The 26,224-nt window shown below is 41.0% G+C and overlaps 1 protein-coding gene and 1 pseudogene across 1 annotated transcript in view; one reads left to right on the top strand and one right to left on the bottom strand.

Moving 5' to 3' along the window:
• Positions 1-26,224, top strand: part of RAD51B (RAD51 paralog B) — a 646,490-nt gene that overhangs the window by 419,264 nt on the left and 201,002 nt on the right. Inside the window, exon 8 of the mRNA XM_014591690.2 lies at positions 25,708-25,804. Coding sequence (XP_014447176.1) covers positions 25,708-25,804 — 97 coding nt within the window. The remainder of the gene's footprint in view (positions 1-25,707; positions 25,805-26,224) is intronic.
• LOC106736016 (heterogeneous nuclear ribonucleoprotein A1-like) lies at positions 9,841-10,688 on the bottom strand (annotated as a pseudogene).

Raw genomic sequence — 26,224 nt, 5'->3', positions numbered from 1 at the left:
ACCTGACCCAAAGCTTCAGGTCATGTTCATCTTCTGATTAGAAACAGCTATTAAAGAACCTCCGTCTTTTACCAGGCACCAACAAGTAAACCAAAAGTAAAAATACAGTCCAAATAATTGTGTAATACTTTCCTAACCTTAATCCTGGCAAGAACATCTCAACCTTAAGTTTGGTTACCAACTGGGCAATTCTTCAATTTCCTTCTTTACAATATGCTCTGTGACCCAGGCTAATACAGGAGAGGCCATGTAGACTATATTGCACTGTGTTCTGAGATAAGGCAAATTTGAAGAGTGCTTGTGAGCTGAAAGAGGAGAATGGTTCAACCAAGGGCTGTTCATAGAGGAGGCAAAGCACCAAACTTCAGTGCTTAACTTTAATTATTCCTTATTAGAAAGTCTAGAATAGAAGGATGAGTTCTTGGGCTCTTTCCTAATAGAGATTTTCCTTTTTTTCACTTGCCTGAAAGACCTGTCTCTATGACTTCCACAATCATGTTGGACTCCCTCACAACCATTGTAGTGTAGTGAGAGCTCTTAATGTAGGATGGTCTTGGCGTTGTGAACTTAGGGAAAATGTAATGTAGCTTGCCTTTTTTGTTTTGTTTTGTTTTGAGGTACCACATTTGGACCATGGGGGTTCAGCCAGTCTTTGGCTGTTATGCAGTACCATTTTATGAGAGTATTTGTAGAATTAGCATCTGTAGTCTGAGCCCTTGATGAAGATGTCACCCAGATTGCCTGGGAAGGCCGCTGACTTGGGGAACTAATTCTCAATAGGTGAAATACAATATTTAGCACTTTCTTTTTCCTTGTTGAGGTACAACCTTACCAATTCCATCTGTAATGCAAATGTGCCGTGTATGCGTTTTCTTGTCTCCTTGTAGCATACATTTTTGGCAAGTTGAGAAAAAGCGCTTGGCTTTTTAACTTTTCTGCTTTTTTGGTATCTCATATAAGACATGATGTTAAAGGGTTAAAGGATTTACCTTGAAAGATTTCTGGTTTTTTTTTTTTTTTTGAGAGGTTTTTGCTATAGGGCGCGTGCGCTCGCCAGAGAGACAGAGAGAGACATAGAGACAGAAAGCGAGAAATCACCCCCCCAGGGGGGATGGTCACGCCACAATCCCTTCTCCTCCATTCTCCTTTCAGGATCTTGGGCACGCGTGCACACGGGCCCGGCGTGAGTTTTAAACCACTGGGTCCGGGACGCGAACCGCGGTTGACTATGTGGGAGTCCAGCGACATAGCCATTACGCTAACTGCTGGTTCCCACCTTGAAAGATTTCTGATGAGGAGTTACAGAATGACTGGGTCTCCATATGCCTGCAGCTGTCAACCTGATCAAGTCCATATTCGTATTTCTCTTTTTCCATGAAGCCTGTTGCCCACTTTGTTTAAAATTGCATTCTCATGCCTTTTACTAAATCTTTCTTACCCTAGTTTGTTTCCTATCACTTTCTCTTAATTTTTTTTAATTGCCAGAGTGCATGTGCACTTGAAAGAGAGAGAGAGAGAGAGAGAGAGAGAGAGAGAGAAAGCAGTCCCTATTGGGGTATGGTTATGCTGTTATCCATTTTCCTCCATTTCCCCATCTTTTCAGAATTTGGGGGCATGCACACACATGTGCCTGGCATGTTTCTCAAGTTACTCAGGGGCCAGGATTCCAGTCTTATTCAACCATGTGGGGTCTTGCTTTCTATACATAGTGCATTACTGCTTAATTACTGTGCTTGGGACTGACCCTATTTCCCATCACCTTCTAACATACCATATAATTTATCACTTCTATTTATTTTCTGCCTCCTGTGCTAGAATATAAGCTCCACAAAGTATGAGTTTATTTTTGCCTTATTCATTTACATTATGACTGCCTAGGATAGTACCCAGTGCATAGCAAGCTCTTGATAAATATTTGTTGAATGAACGAACTCACATTCCAGTGAAAAAAGAGATAATGAATAGAGTGATAAAGAACTTGGGCTTTGGAGTGAAATGGTGCTAGAGTTGAACTCCAGTTTTACCACTTACCAGTTCCATGTGTTCAGGAAATGATTTTAACCTCTCTGACACTCATCTATAAAATAAGGCTGATAGCACTAACTTTAAGATGTGTTGTGAAGGTCAATAAGGACAAAGAAGTATAGCCTAGTGCTTAAGCAACAAGGCTTTATGTTCCAGTAGATCTGTGTTCTGGGCTTTAATTTCAGGTTCCAGCTCTGTACAGTTACCTTGTACAGTTTTTTGTTTGTTATTTGAATAATAGCACAGGCACATGCATGGTGGGGAGGGGCGGTGGGGTGGAAAGGGAGGAGAGAGAAGCACCCTTAGCGTCAACAGGGTCTTATCACTCTGTTCCCCGTTGGCCAGCCCTTCAGCTACTCAGGATCTTGGGTGCCCATGTTGGCTTATTTTCAAGTCAATCAGGGGGTAAAAACCCACAGTCAGCCATATGACTTTTAGCCTGTTACGGCTGCACACAGCAGCTGGCACTACCTTGTATGGTTTTAATAAACTCTCTAATCTTACTTTCTTCACCTATAAAATGATTGTAATAATATGGCCCATCTTATAGGACAGTGATCAGGATTGAAGGAAAGAATCTCTGTGCACTGTATAGCAGACTGACCAGCTCAGGGTGAGGGATCGAGCTAATTGAGGTTGATAATGATAATGTTCACAAGGTGATTAACCTCATTGCTCACACTGTGCAGTAAATGGTAGCTGTTAAAATGTAAAGGCAGTTTTATTAAAACTCTGGGAACCTTCTAAATTTACCCTTTTCTTTGCATTCCTACTTCTCTAGGGAGGAGAAAGACAGGTACCTGCGGTTGTCTTTGTGAGCTGTTTATTTCCACTTGAAAATGGAATGGTCAACAATTTTAATGTGCCATTCTCCTTTTGTGTCTCTAATCAGACAGTTTGTGTTATTATTTCAGGGGGGTAATTTTTGAAGTTTTGAATTCATTTGTCACAGAGAGACTTCACCAGGTGATTGTTGGGGTGGACTTATATCAGTTAAGTGTCTGGTCAGCTTGTTTGGAGCCAATGGAAGTGGCTATGCTTGGGAAGTTGTGTATCAAGGGTTCCATTGGTTTCTATTTCCTTCTGTAGGTTCATAGTAAAAACTGAGAGTGCCTCTTCCTGGCTCTGCTCCATATTGGTTATGTGAGTCTCAACAAGACACTTTATCATCGCAGAGACCCAGACTCTAACTGGACTGCCGGTATGAATCTCGGCTCCATCTTACTATGTGACCCTGGCCAAATTATTCAGTATTGCTGTGTATTATTTTCCACACTTATAAATAAATAAATAGAAATAAAAATAGAATGACCCTATACCACAGGGTTTTCTGAGGATTAAATGGGATACTACATGGGGCTGGCAAGTAGTGTGGTTGTTAAGGTGCAGGACTCCCACATGGCCGATCATGGTTCAAATCTCAGACCTGGGGGCTTGCTCTCTCATCTTCTCTCTCTCTCTCATCACATTAAATAATAATAATAACAAATAAAATAAAGAAAGAAATATTTACCCCCATAAGATATTACATATAAAGAGCGCTTTCAAAGTGCTTACTACTAATATTTATGATTATATTTTCTTTATAAAATATTGAAATGTTTTAATACCATGACCTTTTAAGTTTGGGAATACTTTCTGTACTTTTAAAGTTCTAGAAATATAGCTTATGGTATTTTTGTGGGGGGCCCTGAAAGCACTGGGTGAAGAATGTCTTTGCTTAAAAAGAACCACAGGTGGCAGCCACTGTGTCTTCCTAGAAGTGGTCAATCACAGTTACCTCTCAGTTACTTAGTGTAATGTAATTTATTTAACTGGAGTTTGTGATGGTACTCAAGGCAAGTGGGGAGGAAGCTGAGGTTAGGGCAGCTGCTGGGGAGGAGGCTGTTAGCCAACGTCAGCAAGTATCACAAGGTGGTTTTTACCTACGGATCAAGTTTTGATTGAGAGCTTATCACACTCATGTGGACCTAACCCTGATCTTGGTCCCAAAGCTCACAGGAAAACAGAATACAAAAATATTTTTTTCAATGCAAAGTTAAGCTGTTCTGTGTAACAGAGAGGTATGCTCGAGTCTCCTTTGAAGTTGAGTTAAATGAGAAGTCAAACTGTTGGACAATTGCTCGGTAAGTAGGGGGTCAAGTGGTTCAAATGCTTCTGGTATAGGTCCTGTTAGCCTGCTCAGTATCTCCACAGGAAACATTTACCTGTCAGAGGACATTTACCTACGTGCCCACTTGAGTCACATGGGAGTAGAACAAATAAAGGCACCTTGCCTTGGGTTTGGAACAAGCACTGCCATCATTTGCCTATCTTTTATATATAATTTTTTGACTGACAGACTTCCTCCCCACATCCTTCTGATATAAATATTACTTTTTATTTTTAATTTAAGTATTTTTTGTGTGTGTGAGAGGTTTTTTTAGAGAGATTTTTGCTATAGGGCATGTGGCTTGCTCGAGAGACAGAGACAGAAAGTGAGAAATCAGCCCCCAGGAGCGACGGCCATGCCACAATCCCTTCTCCTCCATTCTCCTCTTGGTATTTTGGGCATGCACGCACAAGCACTCAGCGTGTTTCAGGCCTCTGGGTCTGGGACTCAGACCGCAGTTGGCCTTGTGGGAGTCCGTCCAACGACGTAACCACTATGCCATCTGCTGATCAAAATAAAACATTTATATGGTTTTACAAATCTTATAATACTTAAACTGGAAAGACAAAAACAGCTCCTTGACCCAATTCTCCCTCTTCCCTTTGTTTCTTATACTCTGGGAGCATGCACTTTTAAATTATTTTTAAGCTTATTTCTTTATTTCTTCCTTGAAAGAGACATAAAGGACATTCTCAACAAGTTGTCATGCTGCAGCCCTTGTGCCCCCCCCTTACCCCAGCTTTCCCAGCTAGCCAGGATCAGGGACACTTGCAGCTGCCCCTGCATGTTCAGGTCAGTCCTGCTGCACCTCCACAGCTGGCTTCAGGGCTTTCATTGTTAAGTCTGTGCGTTACCACTGTGTTTCTCACTGATATGCTTGACCTGCTGTTTACTTTTTCTGTTTTGGACATTATCTCATGTCTTTCATAAAAATAATCATTGAGCACTTATACCATTCTCTCCTTCAATTTCAGTCTTCCCCTTCTTTCTAGTATGGTTATATTGTCTTATTTGATTAAAATCAGGCCAGCTCAGTGCCTTAGTGATTAAGAAAGCCAGATCCCACATGGCCACCTATGATTCAAATCTTGGTCCTGGTGGCTTGAAAAACATGTCAGGCATGTGTGCATGTATGCCCCAAATCCCTACAGGATGGAGAAATGGAGGAGAAGGGATTGCTGTGTGACCACGTCCCATCAAGAGTGCATTCAGCTCTCTCTCTCTGATGAGTGCACATACCCTCTGGAAGAAAACAAAAAATAGTTAAAATCATATTATCATTTATGTTATTGTGACAATGTAAGTATTCATGGCAGAGCTACAAAATATACCATGATTGTATTTCATCCTTCCTTTCTTTTATTTTTAAATTTCTCTCTGGATCACACATTTTCCATGTGCCCCATTTTAAAATATGAAACAGTAACTGCTATGCCTTCCTCACACCTAACAAAATTAACAATTTGTTAATACCATCTAATACCTAGTCCCTATTCAAGTTTCTCTGATTGTCTCAAAGATATCTTTTTGTAATAGGTGAGTTTGAATGAGGATCGAGATAAGGTCCATACATTGAATTTAGTTGTTATGCCCCCTAACTTTGTTTTATTTATAACATGTTGTCACCTTCCCTTTGTGGTGGTCACTCTTTGGAGTTACGAGTTATAGAATGCCCCACCTTCTAGATTTGGCTGGTGGCATTCTCACTGTGCCCTTTAACTTGTTCTTATATATTGTACATTTCCATAAACTGGTGGTTACAGGTAGCAGGCTTGGCTAGATTTGGATTTGGAGTTTTTGTTTGTTTTTTAAAGCAAAAATATCTTTTTTTTTTTTTTTCAATTTTTGGGAAAAGAGTAAGGTCAGAAAGCATTAACCGCCATGCCATTAGTTACTCAGAAAGCAAAAATACTCTATTGTAATGTTGTGTGCTTCCTACTTTATAATACCATCAGGCCAGACTGTCTGAGTGTACCACCTTTAATGGTAATCAACTTGATCATTGGGTTCAGAGGGTGGCAGCTTGATTCTTCCATGACCAAGTTCTCTGTTCACTTTTCACCTAAAGTTTTAGCCTTGATAGTGATCATTCCCTAGATCCTTTATTTTATGGAACACACATTTTGTGTGAGCCAGTAAGAGCCAGTACTTAGTTTAGTTCCAGAAAGCCATCTTATTTTTCTTACTTCCAAGTCTGAGTTAGAGACAGGGTGCTTCCCTGTGGGCCCCGTGTTCTACTTACTTAGAGAATAGATTTACATGAAAATAATAACCTTATAGTTGTGTTGATTAAAACTGTTATTTAAAGCTCTACTTGAGCTTTCTGTTGGCTTTGAGAAACTAAATGGAAAAGTGGAAAACTCTCTTGTCAGTCACGTTGAAAAGTAACTGGCAGAAATTAATTTTTTAAAGTAGTGGAACAAATAAGGGGATTCTGCCTTGGTTTATAATGCCTCTTTCTCCAGGATAGGAAAAGCCTACAGTCTGATGGGGCTGCTCTGCTTGCGAGGGTGTTGGAGGGAAACTGCAGGATGGATGTGATGACACATAGCCACGTGAGGACATTTTGGTGGTGGTTTTGTTTTAGTGTTTACTCCCTTAGTTCGCTAAGAAGTCTTTCATAAGCCTTTTCCTTAAACCTTGTTGCACATGAATTAGGGTTTTCCCTTTCCTTTGTAAAGGGCCTGAGGCCCTTTGATGTGTTTGAGCAGAATGTTGCTTCTAAATACAGTTTGAAACTTACCCCTCCACACACACTTACACACCCGTTGAAATCTCTCAGCTGACTTTTTTTTTTTTTCTTTACTGCAAGAACCTTTTCATGTAGGAACAAACTTTAGTGCTGGGAAGATTATGGAGACCCTTTGCTGCTTCTTCCTGGAAGGTTGGGATAGGCAGGTGTGAGGAGCTGCTTAAAGTGAGAAGTCCTCTCCAAAGTCTCTCAGCTGAGAGCCTGCTACCATGACTGTTAAAGAGCTGCTTCTAGAGATGGACGCATTCTTGTTACGGATACGTATTCTGTTATTGTAGAATGGGACAGATTGGTCACCTGGTTAGTGACTTCCAATATTCCAGAGTTTATTCTCGCCCCCTGGAATTCCTCTGCAGATCCAAATTCCATAACATTGGGGCTTCTTCTGCCATCCGAAATGACCTTCCACATAACCCTTGTCCCACTCGTGCCCTCTTTTCCAGGCCCAGATCAGATGAGACCTTCCTTGAGTTCCACTGTGAGAAGTCATCTCTTCTCATCTCCTAGGCTCTCATAACTCTCTCTTCACCTCTCTTTTGACAAGGAGTATTTACTCCTGTTCATTTTAGTTCATTCACATACTTATGTTGCTGCTTATTTTCTTTTTAAATAGTTCTTTGCTGCAACCAGCAGAGGGTGTAGTGGTTATGTCGTTGGACTCCCACATGGCCAATCCTGGTTTCAGTTCTGGATTAGGACTCATGCAGGGCTTGTGAATGTGCATGCCCAAAATCCTGCGAGGAGACTGGAGGAGAAGGGATTGTGGTGTAGCCATTCTCCTTCAAGGGAGATTTCTCACTTCCTGTCTCTCTCTGTCTCTCTGGCAACTGCATGCCCCCGTAGAAAAAAATCTCCCTTAAAAAAAATGTTTTTTGCCTTAGGGTGTGTGCACTAGCCTCAAAGAGAGAGACAGAGACAGTGAGAGGGAAAGTGAGAAATCACCCCTGGGGGAGACTGCTTCCATTCTCCTCAGGAGATCCTGGGCATGCACATACACATGCCCAGTGTGAAATTGAAGCTACTGATTAGGGATTTGAACTGTAGGTGGCCATGTGGGAGTCCAGCAATGTAACCACTGCACCATCTGCTGGCCCCACTTCTTCTTTTTAACAGAAAAAAAAAATCAGTCTTACCTTTGCTTTGCTTTAACCATAATCAGTATGTGTAGTCTTCAAAAAAATGCATGATCAAGTAAATATATTATGAAAAAACTATGCATGGATTTCAAAATTTTCTTGAACCAAAATAAATTCATACTTTAATTCTATTTTTAATGACTTCTGAAGTCTCTTCATGTATAATAAATAACTTACACTTTAAATAACTAAATAAATATCTTGGATAATTTCGTTTTGACAGACACCTAGCTTATATTACAACTGTGCTTCAGATATTTACAGAGGAGTCTGTCAATTAGATGTAGAGCTATATTTTTCTATTTCAGAAGAGGACAAGGAAGAATAGGTAGGGGACTTAATAAGGAACTGGAGATGGGAAGAACTAGAACAAGACCCACCTCTACCACTTCAGAGTCAGTGCCTTAGCGTAACTGGTATGTCAGTAGCCTTCTCCTTACATTCCCCTCCTTGAGAACAAAAGACCTATAGTAAAAGTCACCCATGAAAGTCAAACTTAAGATTTAATTCAGGACCAGCAGATGGCATAATGGCTATGTCGCTGGACTTCCATGTAGTCGACCGCAGTTCAAGTCCTGGATCCAGTGGCTTAAACTCATACTGGGTGCATGTACATGCATGCCCAAGATCCTGAAAGGAGAATGGAGGAGAAGGGATTGTGGCATGGCCATCTCCCTTGGGGGATGATTTCTCGCTTTCTGTCTCTCTGTATTTCTGGTAAACATATGCGCCCTATAGCAACAAACAAACAAACAAACAAACAAAAACTCTCCAAAAAAAGAGATTTAATTCACTAGGAAGAGGGAAGGAAAGAAAGGAATGTATAAATTTTCAGGTAGTGGTGGATGATAGAGGGATGGGGTCTTGAGCTGTCAAAGCCTGTCAAGATAATAATAGTTTTAGTCTGGGAAAAGAGGTCTAGAAGGACTTCTACTTTCGATATACTCAGAAGGGTGAGCATACAAACCCATGGCATATTCAGGGCAAAGAGAATGTGTTGGTGGGGTTTGGGGAGGAAAGCCTTAAATATAAACTTTTCTCTTTAACCTCCTTGCATTCTTTCCCTGAACCTGCCTAATCCCAGATATGGCTTCTCATACTCCTTGCTGCCACTGTCCTCCTGTGGGAATTCCTTGGCAGAATTAATGAAGGCTGAATTAATGAAGGAGACCACTTCTAATAAACCATAACCAGTACTTATAGTGAGCTTCCCACTAGTAACAGATGACCACCCTCAGAGAGAGCACAGGTGTTTTTTCTTATTTTTTTTAAGAGAATTAAATTGTTTATTGATTACACATGATAATGGAAGATACACAAGCTTCATCCCCATCTATTTTATCTACTACCATTATTCAATTTAGATATATTGCATAGGATGTGCCAACAATCATTTTGTAATAACCAAATTGTGACTTTGCTTGGGTGAACCTCTGAATGAACCTCAGGGCACAATAACTGTCAGTTCAACTACACCAATGTTTCTGAAGACAACTGGCTTCTCCACCCAAGCGGGTAATAATGATAATTTAGTTTCGAAATGGAACCTGGCACCACCCTGAAAGGATTCTAACTTCACACTGTTGGGAAGTTTACCAAGATGGCTTCAGAGTAGACTAACTTTACACAGCACATTTATTATAAAGACACATTTATTCAGCATCATGATCAGACTATTACATTTAGCAATCAACAGCATGGGTACAAAGAAAAAAAAAATCTACATTAAAACCCCTTGTTGTAATGCTTTACAAAACAGAAACTAAAATAACCTGTTATGCAATTAGTCCACCCTTCATGGGTCCAAAATTTGAAGACTGATTGTTGTAATTGCCAAAGTCATTGTAGCTTCCACCACCTCCAAAATTGCTCCCATCATTACCAAATCCATTATAGCCATCACCACTTCCACTGTATCCATCACCACCACGGCTGCCACCAAAGCCACCACAACCACTGAAGTTTCCTCCAAGACCAAAGTTGTCATTATCACCAAAACCACCTCCTCGACCACCACCGAAGTTTCCAGAACCACTTCGACCTCTAGGGCTTGAGGAAGCACTAGCCATTTCTTGTTTAGACAGGGCTTTCCTTACTTCACAGTTGTGGCCATTCACAGTATGGTATTTCTGAATGACAATCTTATCCACAGAGTCATGATCATCAAAGGTTATAAAAGCAAAGCCCTTCTTCTTGCCACTGCCTTGGTCAGTCATGATTTCAATCACTTCAATTTTACCATACTGTTCAAAATAATCTCTTAGGTGATGTTCTTCAGTGTCTTCTTTAATGTCACCAACAAATATCTTTTTCACAGTTAAGTGGGCACCCGGTCTTTGAGAATCTTCTCTTGAAAAAGCCCTCTTTGGTTCCATATCTCTTCCGTCCACCTTGTGTGGCCTTGCATTCATGGCTGCATCTACCTCCTCCACAGTGGCATATGTGACAAACTTAAAGTCCCTGGAGCGTTTAGTGTTTGGATCTCACATTACCACGCAATCCGTGAGTGTTCCCATTGCTCAAAATGGCTCCTCAGGCTCTCATCGGTAATTTCAAAGCTCAGCCCTCTGATAAAGAGTTTCCACAGCTATTCCGGCTCTTTGGGAGACTCCGACTTAGACATGATGGCAGTGGGAAGAGAGAGTTCAACAATGCTTCCCTAGTGCCATCCACAGGCAGAAAGCCAGGTGTGTTTTTTTTTTTTTTTTTTTTAAATAAAAAACTAATTTGTTTATTCCATGAGCGAGCAAGAGGCGGGGGGCACCCCCAACAGGGTCTTCATACCGTGATCCATCTCTAGTCTCAACTGGCTCAGATTAGAGTCACATGCATGTGTATGCCCAGCATGCTCAGGGAGATCCTCAATATGAACCTAGGACCTTTCCTATATGGGTCCAATTGTATCACTATTGCACCATTACCTGGTCCCAACAGAGAACATAGGTTCTAATGCTATTAGTAGTTAAGACGTATGTAGAGAAAAAAGCACTATGTAGAGTATGTCCTCTGGACACCATAGTTCACAAGCAGTTCATCCCTGTTTCAGAATGACATTAAATCCAGCTCACTCATGGGGATTATTCCTTTACTATCATTCTGCCTCCCCTGGGAGGCACTCACTTCCCCTTCAGGATCAATGAGTATGAGGATCATGGACTATGGAGTGAGACCTGGATTTGGGTCCATTCATATGTTGTAAACTTTAGGCAAGTCACTTGTCCCCTCTGATGTAGAAAGAGATGTAATATCTATCTTATTACTGGTGATAAGGAAGTTCAGATAATATTAAATATTCACACCTACTTGTGTATTATGTATAGCACTTTCTCTGTTCTGAAGTCATGTACAGAAGTCTCTCCCAGTACCAAGTTATTTCAAGAATCAGAGAATTAGAATTGTGTGTTCTAAAGCTCTTCTGCCTGCGGGTATGAGCAGTTCCCTAGACCTCTTGGCTCCTTGCTTTTTCGCTTATGAACTAGGCAAGGCTATTATTAGTTGTTTTAGAGAAGAAACTTATCTGGAGAGGAAAATGTGCAAGGTAGACATAGGGCTGGCGAATTACCATTATGTGATTCCCAGAACTACCTATTTTATTTCTTCCAGTGAGATTTCGAATGTCACAATAGTTTTCCTGATGCCATGTTTGAACATGGTGTATCTAGTTGAAAGAAGTAATTTTGTAGTCATGTCTCTTTGCTGAGTGCTGCAAGCTAGGCTAGTTACCTACTCTGCTCTCCTTAATGTGGAGGAAGAATGTCATCTACTTCACTGTGTTACCTTGAGGAATAAAGGTTGTATAAACAAGGTGTTTGGCACTCAGTGGATACTAAGGGAATGTTCATTTTCTTCCCCTAGATTGTATGTTCTTCCATCTTCAACCTCATCAAGTGGCATTTATTAAAATTTCCAAATAAGTTATGGCACTAGGTGTTAAGTTTAAATAATGTGATATTAAGCTTGGAGGAGAGGGCTGGAGCAGCCAGTTATATTTGTTTGTTTTGTTAATAAACAATGGTGGCTTCTCATCTCCTGCTCTGTGCTGAGTCACTGTTCCTGCCCTTTGGCCCCATGATCTCTGGCTGTGTCTATGGAATACGGCAAAACCCACAAGAAACCAGCACTAATAAATGGCAGATCATTTTGAGGGATTTTTGTTTGCATTCTTGTGCCTGCTCTCCTGGTGAGATAGGAAACCTTTAATAAGACTTTTCCTAAATGATGTTGCATGTGAAATGTGGATTTTTTCCCCCTCTCTGTTCTCCTAACAAATGACCATTTCATGAGGTTTCTTTTAATTTTTTCTTCTTTCCTGCTTCTCAATACATTCCACAAAGAGCTTGTTTCTCTGCTTGTTACTGATTGATGGTTCTACTCTCTGTGCCCTTTAATTTTGCAATAAACCAACAAGAAGTTGAGACCACAAACTTAAAGAAAGTTGACTTATTTGACTGAATTCACTGGAGTGACAGGCAGATTTAGTCATTTCAGTGTGGTCCTGGGGAGAGCAGGAGGAGTCCATGAGAAGGAACACTGTGTTGTCTATCACCAGACAGAAAAGGGCTTGCTGACTTCTCTTTCCAAAGCACCTGGGCATCTGTTCTCAGCAGTGATCCTTTTCTAAGCCTTGATGGCAACAGGAAGTCTTCCACAGACTTGCTCACAACTCCAAGATTTCGAATGCAATGGGTCCTTAGATGTGCAGAAATGGCTAATCACTACCTGCAGATTCTGTGTCCCCCTTTTTAAGGAATCAGGGTCCACCTTAAAGGATTACAGAAACAACCATAAGTCCTCTTTGGTTACCGGTTCTGTCAGGCCTGGCCATATGGCTTGATGACTTCATGACCGATTTCCAAACAATTAGAATGAATTATTTTTTTCTTATTCAGTACTATCATTGTACAATGTAATTGGTCTGGAAAATAAATACAAACATCTTTCAAGTACGAAAATAAGAACAGACTTCTTAAATGGTTCAAAAGGATCCTAAGTAAACTAAAGATAGCCTGTGTAGAGTATTTAAAAACACAGATATTGATGTTTATATTTGAGTATTGCTTCATACATAGCACTGCTCTCTGTAGGTTGAAGTGAAGCTGGAAAGACAAACACCCAAAAGGAACGTGTCCCAGCTGTGAACTTTCTGTTACAGATCACAATGTTGTTTGTGGCTCTACCACATTTATCTAACTAGCTACCTGTTCATACTCTGCTTCGCAGCAACCCTTCTTCTGAAACTCTTGTCATCACATTTTAGCAGAAGTGAAAATATTAGCAGAGAAATTAGCAGCCAAGACAGAAATAGAGACCAGGATTCTGTGTCCTTTCCCTTGCCATACCTATTGGACCATGGTTCCTCCCCTGCCCAGAGACTCAATGTTTCCAGCTCTACCGAACAGAATTCTAACAGTTGACTGGTTTCTCATTGCTACTGAAAACTTGGTTTTATTCTGACACATTTGTAAAGTTTTCCTTTACATGTGATTTTACCTTAAACAACATGGAACTTAGTCTGATAATAATAAATGCCTTGTTTTGAGAAAATTAATCAACAGATATTCATGAGGTCATGTATTTTCATGTTGAAAACCTTTTATGTGGTGGAACTAGCATAAACTAGCAAGCTTGAAGCTGAGTCTCCACGTGCTAGCTCTCTGATCGTGGAAAATCTTTTGTTCTCTCTGAACCTCAATTTCCTTGTCTTCAAAAACTAGGGTAATAATGTTTACCTCAATGAATTGTGAGAATGAAATGAGTTAGTGTATGTTAAGCAGTTGGCACAAGGCTCAGTAACATACGAAGTGCTCAAGAAATACTAGTTTTCTTTCTTCTCCTTTGCCTCCGATAGGATGGGGTCAGGGATCCAGAAACACTTAAAATATGAAATTTACCCTGTGGGTAGAGAGAGAAAAATAACATACATGACATAATTAGAGACAAATACTTGTACTAAATTACTTGGTACTGAATATATGATAGGAGTATTAAAAAAAAACACTTAATAGGCACAAGAATGGAAAGTTATCTGTTGAGGATGATGTGTATCTTTGACTTGATTGACATGTAATTCACATATGTTTTGAAAAATCATATTGTATGCTATAAAGATCTACAATGGTTAAAATAATACATATATTAAGATTTCATAAAAGGTGGGACTTGAATGAGTCCTTGAAAGATAGAAACTTAAGCAGAAAAATAAAGGAGGATATTTCAGACTGGGGCACTTAGAGTGGGGTTAATTGGGTGAGAGAACTATGAGAAATATAGAAATTAGAATAAGAATGTTGTAAGCCTCAATTTTCCTACTGGAAAAACTGAAGTGGATAGAAAAATAACTAAAAAGGTGACACTTTGTTAGACACCTATTAGGTGTTAAGCACTGTCTTAAATATGCCAACTCATTTATCCTCACAATAGATATGACTGCTAATTCAATGATACAGTTCAAGAAAGCGAGGCAAGGAGAGATGAAATAATCTACTGAATAGGTGGAGAGTAAGTAATCACCAGCTGAGATAGAGCCCCAGAAGGTCTGACTGCAGAACCCACCCTCCTAACAGAACAGCTGCTTTGTTTAGTTCTCGATAGTGAGAATCAGCTAAGATCATTCTGTGATCACGCTCTGAACAGTATAAGTATCATACCTATGTAAAATTATGTCATTTTGGGGGAGAGATTTTTGCTATAGGGCGTGTACACTCACTGGAGAGATAGAGACAGAAAGCGAGAAGTCACTCCGCAGTAGGGCTGGCCATGCCACAGTCGCTTCTCCTCCATTCTCCTCTTAGGATTTTGGGCATGCACACGTGCCCAGCTGAGTTTCAAGTTGCTGGGTCTGGAACTCGAACTGTGGTTGGCCACGTGAGAGTCCAGTACATTAACCACTATGTCACCTGCTGGCCCCGTATTTTTCATTATTTTTGTAAATGATATCAGATGAGAAATGACAAATAGTTATTTGAAAATGAGGGAGAAAAGAACTCATGTGCAGTTCTGTCAAGCAAGTGTAACCAACATGAAGTATACCATCCCCTGCCTTACCATCCCCTCTACCAACTCTGATGCCTAACAAACCTCACATTTCCTCTTGGGGCAGTGCTTCGGAGGGCAATGCCCAAGTCACCAGAGTGACTATTGGAGACTAAAAACCTGTTTGTCGTCTCGCATCAGGGCTATGTGTAATTTGCCCATGGCCAGGATAGCCTTTGTTTTTTCCTTGTAAATTTATTTTATTTTCTGGGCAGGAGCTGGGGGCACTCTTGACAGGATCTTCATGCCACCATCTTACCCCCAGCACTGCAGGCAGCCAGGATCACAGGTGTGCCTGGCATGTGGTGGAAGACCTCACATATGGTCTCCAACATCATGCAGTAGCATATGGGCCAGGACATGCATCATAATGGGTTTTAGAGCACATGCTTGGAAGCTGACTTGTTAGTGACTATATGGAAGATATCTACTCCAAGGGCACCACTGTAGGAGGAAGCCTGCCTCTACTCAACATGTAAATAGCCATTTTAATATATTTGTTTTGGATCTATTTTTCTTGTGTTTCTGCTATGTTGACTGTTTAACTGTAGGTTATTATCATTTGTCTATGTCGATATCATTTATTTAAGTACCAACATAGACGGCATTGCTTCAGCCCTTCCTCCACTTTTTAAAAATAGCACTTTATACAATGTCCCTTCAATGAAGACATCAAATAAATTTTTGTTCAAGAGTGTATCTGATAAGGCTGCTGACTTGGAAATTTGTTCCCAGGCAGACCTTTTGACCTCTTTTTGAAGAGATAGCCAGTGATCTTTGCTCCCATTTATGTCACCAATGCACCTGGCCAGTCACTGAGAGCCTTCCATGGTTTGGATGCCATCTGTGTTGTTGGCACAGAGATACCAGGAGCCAGACCAGTGTTGCCTCATCCTCCACAGGAGGTGTGTCAGAGGCTGGGAGACCAGAGAGTCCACCATGCTTCAACTCTTCTCCAGTATAAGCCGCTGTAGTGTAGCTGGGGTTGGAGGACATCAAAATTGGTGATTTGTCAGGTTGGACTCCCCCAAGAGCCATATTTTCAGACCCCCAGGGAGCAAGTGACTCAACAGAACTGTTTTTTAAGTCTCAAATGAGTCTGAGGAGAGGAAATCAGTTAATACCAGCCGTCTGTGATAGACTGATCACAAAGCTGTGTCTTTCTAATCCTCCTTGCAAATCAAAGGCAGGGGAATCCCCAGAGTATAGGAGTACACGTGAATAGAAAGCACCACCAAGTAACAAAAACACCTAAAAAGGTCAGTAGAAACTCAGGGGGCTGTTGGAAATTCACCTCCCCTGCCTTTCTGTGGGGCGCAGTGGGCAGTGGGGAGGAAGTGGGTGAAGACAACCAAACAAACTTCATACAAAAGCAACTCAGCCACAGAAAATGTACAGTGCAGCTCAAGGCTGGCAGGAAAGTTTCTTCCACATCTGTGAGAACCTCCAAGTCATCTGACAATTGGCCTTGTTCTTTCCTAGACCTTGGCTGCCCGAGACTTTCTTGGTCCCATGCTAACTGCAAAATCGCACACAGTTGGCTACTACACCATTGGGAGCCACTGGGGCTGCCTTGTCGCAGTTCACTAGCGGTACATGTTATTTCCTGCAGTGGGCCCCAGATGACTGACAGGATGCTGCTGGGCCAGGCTGACGGTGGAATCAGAACAGCAGCCTGCCGTTTGTGTCCTTATAGCTGTTGACCCCATCTGAGGCCCGGAACCAACACGTGCTAACCTCAACCTATCTCCTTCGGGGCCAGTGGAACAGCAGGCCGCCGATGGTGGAAGCCGAGTTCTCCACACCCAGTCTCCAGCACGATAGCTGTGGCCCAGGGTTTCCACTGCATCACCATGGGCCTGCACCCCAGAAGTAGGTCAGAAACAAGTCCACCCTATGGGGCTCCACAGTTATCGTTTGTTTATTTTGGCCAAATGGCAGACACAGTTCTACAGAATGCATTTCCTCTGAGCTCAGATGTCAGAGCAGTGGGGCACATGCAGTACTGCCATCTCTTCCCTCTGTGACTGAGTTGGTGTGTATTTATGCAAAGCTAAGGAGATTCTTTTATCCATCTACGTTACCTCAAACTGAGCCACTGTCTTATTTAGGGACTCTCCTGCTAGGCAGAGTGTTCCTTTAAGTTGGCCCTTAAATTTCACAAAAGAAATGTTTTTCCTCTTAAGTTGATAAGAGGTATGAATTTTATTAAGACTGAAAGTCTTCTTGGGCTGCTCCATGGCTTGGTGGTTAAGGCTGCAGGACTCCCTATGGCCAATTGTGTAGTTCAAGTTCCAGTTCTGGAGCCTTGAGAAACATACCTGGTATGTCTGTGTGTGCCCTCAAAATCCCAAAAGGAGGGAGAGAAGGAGAGGGATTGTGATGTGGCCATTCCCCATTGGGGGGAGAGAACCTTCTCCTCTCGGTCTCTTTCTGTCTCGCAATTGCATGCACCCTCTAGAAAAAAAATATTGAAAGTCGTCTCACCATAAACACAAATTATCTCAAGTTTTCTCCTTCATTCTTTTTCCCCTCCTCTCTTCCTCGAAAACTGCCAATAGGCTCTATATAGGATGGATTTCCCAACGTTGGAGATGATGAGAGTTGAGGACAATAGTGGCATTTTGAGTACAACATTAACACTAATGTTACATTAATAGTCATAAAATATTAATTCTCTTCATATCTTCTGAGGACATAACACTTTTAGGTAGAGACAGGTTAGGAAGATTACCCAGAATTGCACAACAGAAACAAAAGGCAGGCTCCCTGACTCCCACATCCATGTTTTCTTCAAACCAAATGGCAGATTGGTCCTTTTACTATACATATTTCAAAAAGAAAACCCCCCACATCCTTGTAGATTTTCTCAGAAAACAATCATTGTACAGTTCTTCAAGAAGGAAATAGCAAGCTGGAATATTAAACCTTATCAGGTCTTTATTCTTAAACTGACAGTTGATATTCTTTGAGCTGAAGCTGAAAAAAAAAAACTTTTTTTCATCATGGAATGATTTATAATTTTCCAGCACTTGGCTGAATAAAGCCAGCAAATAGTAAAACCGCATTTGTTTTTGTAATGCTCAAACTCTAGAATATTCAGTCTGACTTTTCCTCACCACAGATATTGGATATCTCTTTCCAAAAGTTGGAAGTGGATGGGAAGGAAGAAGAATGGGCAGAGGCATGAGTGTGGTAGTTTGTCCCTCCAGACCTGCTTCTGGGGTGACCTGTGTTGCCTTCTTGTCCTTTTTTCCTCTGTCTTTTGTCATCCCCACTCTCCTTCTCCCCCATCTCTCCTGTCTTCCTTGCCACTGCTTCTTTGCACCACAGACTGGTTGGGGCAGACACCGTCATGGTTGGGAAGCGAGAAGAGAGCATGGTGAAAACCACTCCAGGGCCTTTCTCTCAAGCCTTGGTGATGAAAGGACTCAGTGAACCCAAACAATTTCTCACAGGAAAATTCCAGCCTCTGTCTCCTTAAAAGCAAGGCATTCAGCAACCTTTAACAGCCAGGATTAAAACTCAGTTTCTGACTTATCCAAGGCTTCTATTTGGATAGAACAGTTAGGTCACTGTCAAATCTGACAATTAGGTTCATTTTAAGTAACAAAAGTAACATTTTTTTAAACTGTCCCTTAAGCAGACATGCATGAAAAGAAAAAAAAAAAAAAAGATCATGAACTATGCCTACAGAGTTGAGGAAAGGCAGAGGCTTGGCTTTTTTCTCCTTCTTTTTCTTTCTCTTTTCCTCCCTCCCTCCCTTCCTTCCTTCCTTTTAGGTTTTTGCCACAGGGTGTTTGTGCTTGCTGGGGAGAGACAGGAAGAGCGAAAGTGGAAAATTACCCTCCAGGAAGAAAGGCCATGCCACAATCCCTTCTCCATTCTTCTGGAATTTTGGGTGCATGCATACACACACACATGTGCGTGCATGCACACATGCGTACACACACACACACACACACACACACACACACCTATTGCGACTTACCAGGTCTGGGTCTTGAGGCTATGTGGAAGTCCAGTGCCTTAACCTCCATGCCACCTGCTGGCCCCAGAGGTTCAGCATTTTGAAAGTACTGGATTTTGTGCCAGGTGATTGATGAGCAGAGGCAATACCCACATTTTCTCTTGCTGTCTTTTCGGCTGCCCAGGTTAACCAGGAAGCTGCCTGTTTACTTGGGAGCTGGAGGTATCAGGACAATGACTGCACCTAGCTCTACTGGCCCAATTAAGGTGATTTTGAAACATCTCTGATTCTCTGTTAGATTATGGCAGATTTCTGACAGGGAATGGGTAGGAGGAGGAAGCAAGCCTTTTTATGAGCATGGAAAGCTCCTGAGATGATTCCTCGAGTCCAGCGTACCCCTTGCACTCTGTTGCCTATAGACATGAGTTTCATTAAAAGGTTTGGCTTCCAAGCTTGCCATAGATCCTTAGAAATGGCAAACCTTGGGGCCAGCAGGTGGTGTGGTGGTTAAGGGCATTGGATTCCTACATGTCCAACTGTGGTTCAAGTCCTGGACCTGGAGGCTTGCTTTCTCCTTTCCCTTTCTCTTTTGCACTCTGTCCCCTCTGGTCAAATGAAAATAAATAAATAAACAAAGTTAAATAAAAATAATTCTTGAAAAAAAAAAAAAAGAAATGGCAAGTCTCATGGATATAGGGCCATTGAAAACCATCAAAAAGACTGATGGACTCCACATAGGATTGCCTCACCTACTTGACACTTTCGTAGACGCTGAATCTGTTTACCTACTTGGCTTGTGATTATTTATTAGCACCACAGTACAAAAGGACACTTGCCATGAAATTGAGCTTGTTACAGTTTAGCATTCTGACAATATTTTAGTGTACTTCTGGACTTTAGAACGCTTCACTCATCATTTTTATAGACTGAATTTTCTAGACTAGAACATTAAGGCCTGAAGTAGTCTCCCCTCTCGGCTGCCGAGTGTGACCTTAGGAAGAACAATAGACAGGAAGTTCTGCTTGCCCCTTTTAAAATCTACACCATTGATCTTAGGTAGGTAAATCTAGTTCATTGGGTGGGCAGTGGGAATTACACAATTTGTCTTTCATCTGCTCCAGTAGAAAGCTGAAAGGTAGCGATTGTCATATTCTTGGGTCCTGGAAATAAATATGTGACTTATAAATATTGAGTTGTTTGCTGACCATGAATATCTCTTCTGCTGACAGAGTAAGATATCGCATTCCGACCCATTCTGTCCCTGGCTGACCACAAGCTCCCTCTTGTTTGTCACCTTCCGAGAGTCAAGCAAAAGGAGGACCTTCCATCAAAGGCTGTGCCTCCAGGCCTGACAATTCCTCTCTCTCTTGTCCACTACATTTCTCTGTTGTCCACTACATTCTAGTAGGCTCCAGACTACTCAGGGAGGGAAGCCTCAGCACACATATTTCTAACGCTTCAGTGTAGGGTGGCTGAAAATAGATATATCTTGTGGGCCCTTGGGGCAGAAGGTGTTCTGGCACAGGAGCTTAAGCTCAAGGAGGGAGTGGGCATAGGCTAGATGTCATTTAATTGTCATAGAGCTGAAGAAGGATGCGTCAGCTGAAGGCAGTTTATCTGCACTGGACGCACAAACTAGAGGAGAGTCAGGCTCAATTGGCCCAGTCCCCTAACTTTTAGGGCTGATAGCCCGCTTGTTCTGTTCCTAACCTCTCATTTCCAGGTATTTGCTGTCTTAAGCTTCATTTTTAATTCTTAGTGGAAATGGGTCATATATTAGGTTCTCGGGAAAGTCACAACACATTTTTACAAAGAGAAACAGAAAAAATGTGTTAGGACTTTTCCAGCAACCCAATGTTTTTATTTGTATATTGGTGGTATTTTCTGTCCAGAACCTTCTGCTATTTGACTAAAACGACATTAATGTTCCCGTCATCTGCCTTACTGGTTCATTTCGTCTTTACTGGCTCCTGTGTCTCCATCTCTTTTTTCTGGCCTATGAGTTCCTACTCTTTGTTTTATTGTTTTGCTTTGTTTTTGAGAGGTTTTTGGTATAGGGCGTGTGCGCTTGCCAGAAAGACAGAGAGAGACAGAGAGATAGAAAGTGAGAAATCACCCCCCGGGGGGATGGCCACACCACAATCCCTTCTCCATTCTCCTCGTGGGATCTTGAGCATGCATGCACATTTGCCCGGCGTGAGTTTAAGGCACCAGGTCCTGGACTCGAACCATGGTCGGCTACATGGGAGTCCAGCGACATAGCCATCATGCCAACTGCTGGTCCCAAGTCCTGCTCTTTGTGAAAGCAAGGGCTTTTAGGTTGTTTATGAATCTGTACCCTGAATTTTCTTCGTTTTAGATAATTTATTTCTTTAAACTGAGCATAGGTGTATGATAGGCAGAAAGATGGAGTAGGATACATTTATGGAAGCCAGATACTACAAAGGAAAACCTGGCGTATGGTCTTTGGAAGGAGAGATCTGCCCCTGTTTTGCCTTAGGCAGGAGCATTAAAAATGAGGCCCAAGTCTATGTGACAGTAAGAAAGGGGCCATTTCATATTCAGGTGTGCCTCTTTCAGCATCCTGTGGCCTAGAGGGCAGTGTCAGGAAGCCCTGGGAGTAAGTGGTCTCTCCATATATAAAGTTGACAGTAGATGTTTTATGCAGTTTATGGAGCTTCTTATTTCCCCCAGCAGATGGATGGTGTTCTTCCTGAAGAGTATACTTTAAACTGGATTCTGTTCCCCTCTGATCTAAGATATAATCATGACAATTAAAAAAATGTAAATGTAAAAAAAAAAGACACTTTGTCTAAGAGTCCCACTCTGGCTTTTGGATTTATAGTTGATGATAGTAGGGCTGTGTTGTATGTTTTCAATAAACCATACTTTCACGGAAATGACAAAAATAGCAGGTGTACTTTCAATTGCATTTGTATTGTTTTGAACATATAAATAGAACATACTTCCTTATCAAACGTGGGCTGTATGCTGTACAAAAGGGAATTAAAACATAGGTTTTCTATCTAAATAAGCAAGTTACAAATTGGCAAAGGATATGTAATTATGATGGGAATAACGTTGGTACCATAGGTCAGGTATTGTGCCAAGGACTTTCTATTGTACTATTCAGTTTAATTGACAAAATCCTATGAGCTAAGTGTTATCATACCCAGAGAGGTTATGAAACTTGCCCAATGTTACATAGTCTGTAAGTGGTAGAGACCAGGACCTGAACTCAGGTCTGTCTGATTCTGAAGCCCTTGTCCTAACTACCATACACAGTGTTCAGTTATTATGCTGCTTGTGCACAAATACAGTACTGAGCTTCAGAAGCTCCAGTCTTACCAATGGAGCAAAGCAGCAGGAAAGCCCCTCTGAATTATCAGTCAGAATTCATTTTCAGAAATCAGATACTGTTAAGACTCTTTTTATAACGTGTGATAGTATTTTGTAAGTTATTTTAAGTATACGGTTTTCAAATCTCCAGATTGCCTCAGAGGAAAACACATCTAAAGGCTTCTGGCCAAGTTGTGATTATTTGTAATCAACACTTTCAGAAATATTTCCATTCTATCATTTTGCTGATCACGGATCTAGAAAACCACAACAAATCATAAGATAATGTGATTAGCAAACCCCTGAACTTGGTTGCTGTGTTCCTTCAGTAATTTGACTTTAAAGCTTGCAATAAAAAGGGAGAGGATTATTAGCGAACCCACTTAGGCGCTTGCTCTTTTGTTACTGAAGAGTGAAAATGTTTTCTCAACTATTCTTCCAGTGGAAATGAGGGTGGGTATCTTTTTTGAAATACATCTTTAATTTGGTTTTGGGTTCTGCAGAGTATCATTTCATTAGTTCTGGACAATAAACCATCATCTCAGTACAAGTTTCCGTCACAGGAACAGTGAAATAATAAAACTGAGAAAAAGTGGTTTGAACATTTTAGTCAGTGCCTTATCACTTACCTTGTAAGTTTCTAGAGAAGATATGCAGTGCCTTTACCTCTGAGTTTTCCCTGGCTGTATGTTGGCATCCTTTGCATAGTAGGTATTCAGTAATTTCTTTTTTCTCATGACTGTTACCAAACCATTGGCATTTTAGTCATTTTCACCAAGCCATCACTTGGAAAACTGTCATAAAAATCAAAGCCGTATGTTTAGATCTCTCATAAGTTTCACAGTTTTTTCACTAAGATAGATATTTTGCTCATTTGTAAAGCACATAGTATTTTCAGAGTAAGGTCAATATCTTACTGGCTTCGCTCTGAATAATTACTGTCTTTTTCTTACTAAGACTTTCATACAAATTTGTTGTGACTAAATTAAATATAGGAAAATCTAAAATGAGTAGAAATGATCAGGTAATGAAGTATATGCTGAGTTATAAAATTACGTTTCAGTGTTCAGTTATTAGAATCAGTCATCTGAAGCAGGTGGCATATACTAATTTATTAACCTGTATATCATCATTCTAAGGAAATAATAACAACACCAACAATGACTTTCAGTTATTGAATATTACTTAACATGTGCCAGTACTATGTTAAGTGTATTAATTATCTTCTTTAATTCTCATAACTTTATAAGTTAGGTATTATTTTACCTATGAACAAATGAAGTTCAAAGGTACACAGTGTCTGAGTCAGGATTTGAACCTGGTTTTATTGAATTCCAAAATTTATACTCTATGTTAAAGAGATAGAAATGAGCACAATTCCTTATTCATATTATTAAAAATGAAGTTTTTAAAAAGAGCAGGCTATTGGGACCAGCAGATGGCGGAATGGGTACATCACTGGATTCCCACATGGGTGACTGCATTTTGAGTCCTGGACTCAGCGGTCTAGAACTCATGCCAGGCGCATGTGTGTGCACGCCCAAAATCGTGAGAGAAGAATGGAAGAGAAGGGATTGTGGCATGACCATCTCCTGGGGAGGGGTGGTGGTGATTTCTCACTTTCTGTCTCTCTGTCTCTCCCTTGAGTGATTACTCCCTATAGCAAAAATTTCTCTCTCTCTCAAAAAAAAAAAAAAAAAAAAAAAAAAAGCAGGCTAGTTGACTCTTTCTGGCTGTTTTCATCGAAGACAGATCTTGTGAATCTTACAGTCCTGATGAAAAAAATAGCAATTCAAGAGAATAAAAAAGGATAAATTGGTAAACACTGAGTGGGATGCTGCGCTATCTGATCATTGCTGCTGAGTTACTGGAGACACATAAGACCTTACAAAGTTGTCCTGTCTAATAGGGCATGTCATTTTTTTACCTGACCTTGCCATCCTGCCCCTCTCTCAGCCCTCAATTAATCTGCCATTGGTACAGGATTTATAATGTGTCACTGGGCCATTCAAGAGACAGCAGCAGAGGTGTGGCTGAAAAGCTCGATGATAAAGAATGGAGACAATTTCCATTTCTGTTCAGATCAAGGTGGCAACAAAACCATAGCTGACCCTTGGGACAGACCAAGACAGTCCAGCAAGAGCATATCCTAAGCATAGAATTGTACACTTAATGCCGAATGCCCTTTTAGAAAGGACGTTTCCTCTGAGTGAGCAAGATGTCACCATTTCCATCTATGATGGGAACATTCAAGCCTTGGAAAATAATTGTAGTATTAATCATGTACAATGTTCTAGGAGAGAATCTATATTTTATTCATCCTTTAGGTTTCTAAACAACAGGGTAGCTTTTTTAAATGAAGATTTTTAAGGAAAAGAATAGTTTCTTCTTTGTCAAATGTGTGTAGGCCATGTGAATTAGGTAGAGTCCTTCCTAGAAGTTTTAAATGTTATGAATTTTATTTGGTATAGGTAAGATTATGTTAATCTGTGTTTTAAATGCATAATGAGACTGAACTTCTTTTGTTAGAATTTAACTAATTTAAAAGAAGGATGTTACTCCTTTAGAAATTAATCATATTTCACAAATTTGGAAATAGAACTCTTGACTTTCAGTTAACAAGGGAAGAAACCACAGACATCTACATTTTAAATGATTACTTTTACTCAGCATGAGCAATATCCTAAGCTGTAAATATGATTTTAAAATTTAAAGTTTGATAAAATGGTACATGTGCAAGCCAGCCCATGGTGTGGTGGTTAAGGCTGCTGGATCTGTCATGGCTGACTGTGGTTTAAGTCTTAGACCCGGTGGCTTGAGAAACATGCTGGGTACGTGTGCGTGCATGCCCAAAATTCCAAAAGGAAGGGGAGATGGGAGAGAAGATATTTCAGTTTGACCATTCCCTATTGGAAGTGCTTTCTCACTTTCCCTCTTATGCTCTGTTTTCTCTTCCTGCAGTGCAACACACCCTCAGGCAGAATTTAAAAAAAAAAAAGATACATGTATATTTTAATTCTGGTTAGCCTCCTGTTACCTAGCTAATATAATAACACTTATCAGTCTCAGTTTACTCAGCATTTAGAAAGGACTGATTAGTGGTTTAAGCTCTGGGGTCTGAATGACTGATGGGCCTTCCCAGATATTCTGGCTAAAAGATAAAGCTGGTGAAAATCAGAGCTGGGGTTTTTCTACCTGTGTATTTATCAGTCTTCTCCTAAACCACAGTCTGCCTTTTGATAGCTCTAATAATTAATTTGGTCTTCTCTCTTTCCCCTCCCTTCTCCCTGTCTGTTCACAGGTTATCTTGACGAATCAAATTACAACCCATCTGAGCGGAGCCCTTGCTTCTCAGGCAGACCTGGTGTCTCCAGCTGATGATTTGTCCCTGTCTGAAGGTAAGGGATCTGTCCTAGAGAGGCTGAAACTTGACACTGACATAAGGCCTCACTGCTTCTCTGCCTCCTGTTGAGAGCTGGGAGACAAGTCAAATAGGCCCCATCCAGTGAACCCAGCCGGAGCCTGGTGATTTAAGCTTGGCCTCCTCTCCTGGCATCTGATCTCTTATACTTGGAGAGTCTCTGGCCCGTCTCTATAAGTGAGCTTCCTTTTCCACTGGAGTGAATCATCCTCACAGGTATCCATCATCTCCATCTGGTGGCTTGTCACTCTGTGGGTTGTTTCAGGTCCTTAGCATGAGGGCTGGTGAATTGCTAAGTGACTTTATCTGTGACAGTGATGTTCAAAGGTTGACTTTCCCAGTGGTCCCACGGAGTGTAGCCTTTTGTTAGTGCTGAGCACCTTTTGACTGGCTAAAA

This window comes from Tupaia chinensis, unplaced genomic scaffold, assembly GCF_000334495.1.
Source record: "Tupaia chinensis unplaced genomic scaffold, TupChi_1.0 Scaffold000609_1, whole genome shotgun sequence".
Taxonomy (NCBI): domain Eukaryota; kingdom Metazoa; phylum Chordata; class Mammalia; order Scandentia; family Tupaiidae; genus Tupaia; species Tupaia belangeri.
This window is presented reverse-complemented; position numbering and strand designations above follow the sequence as displayed.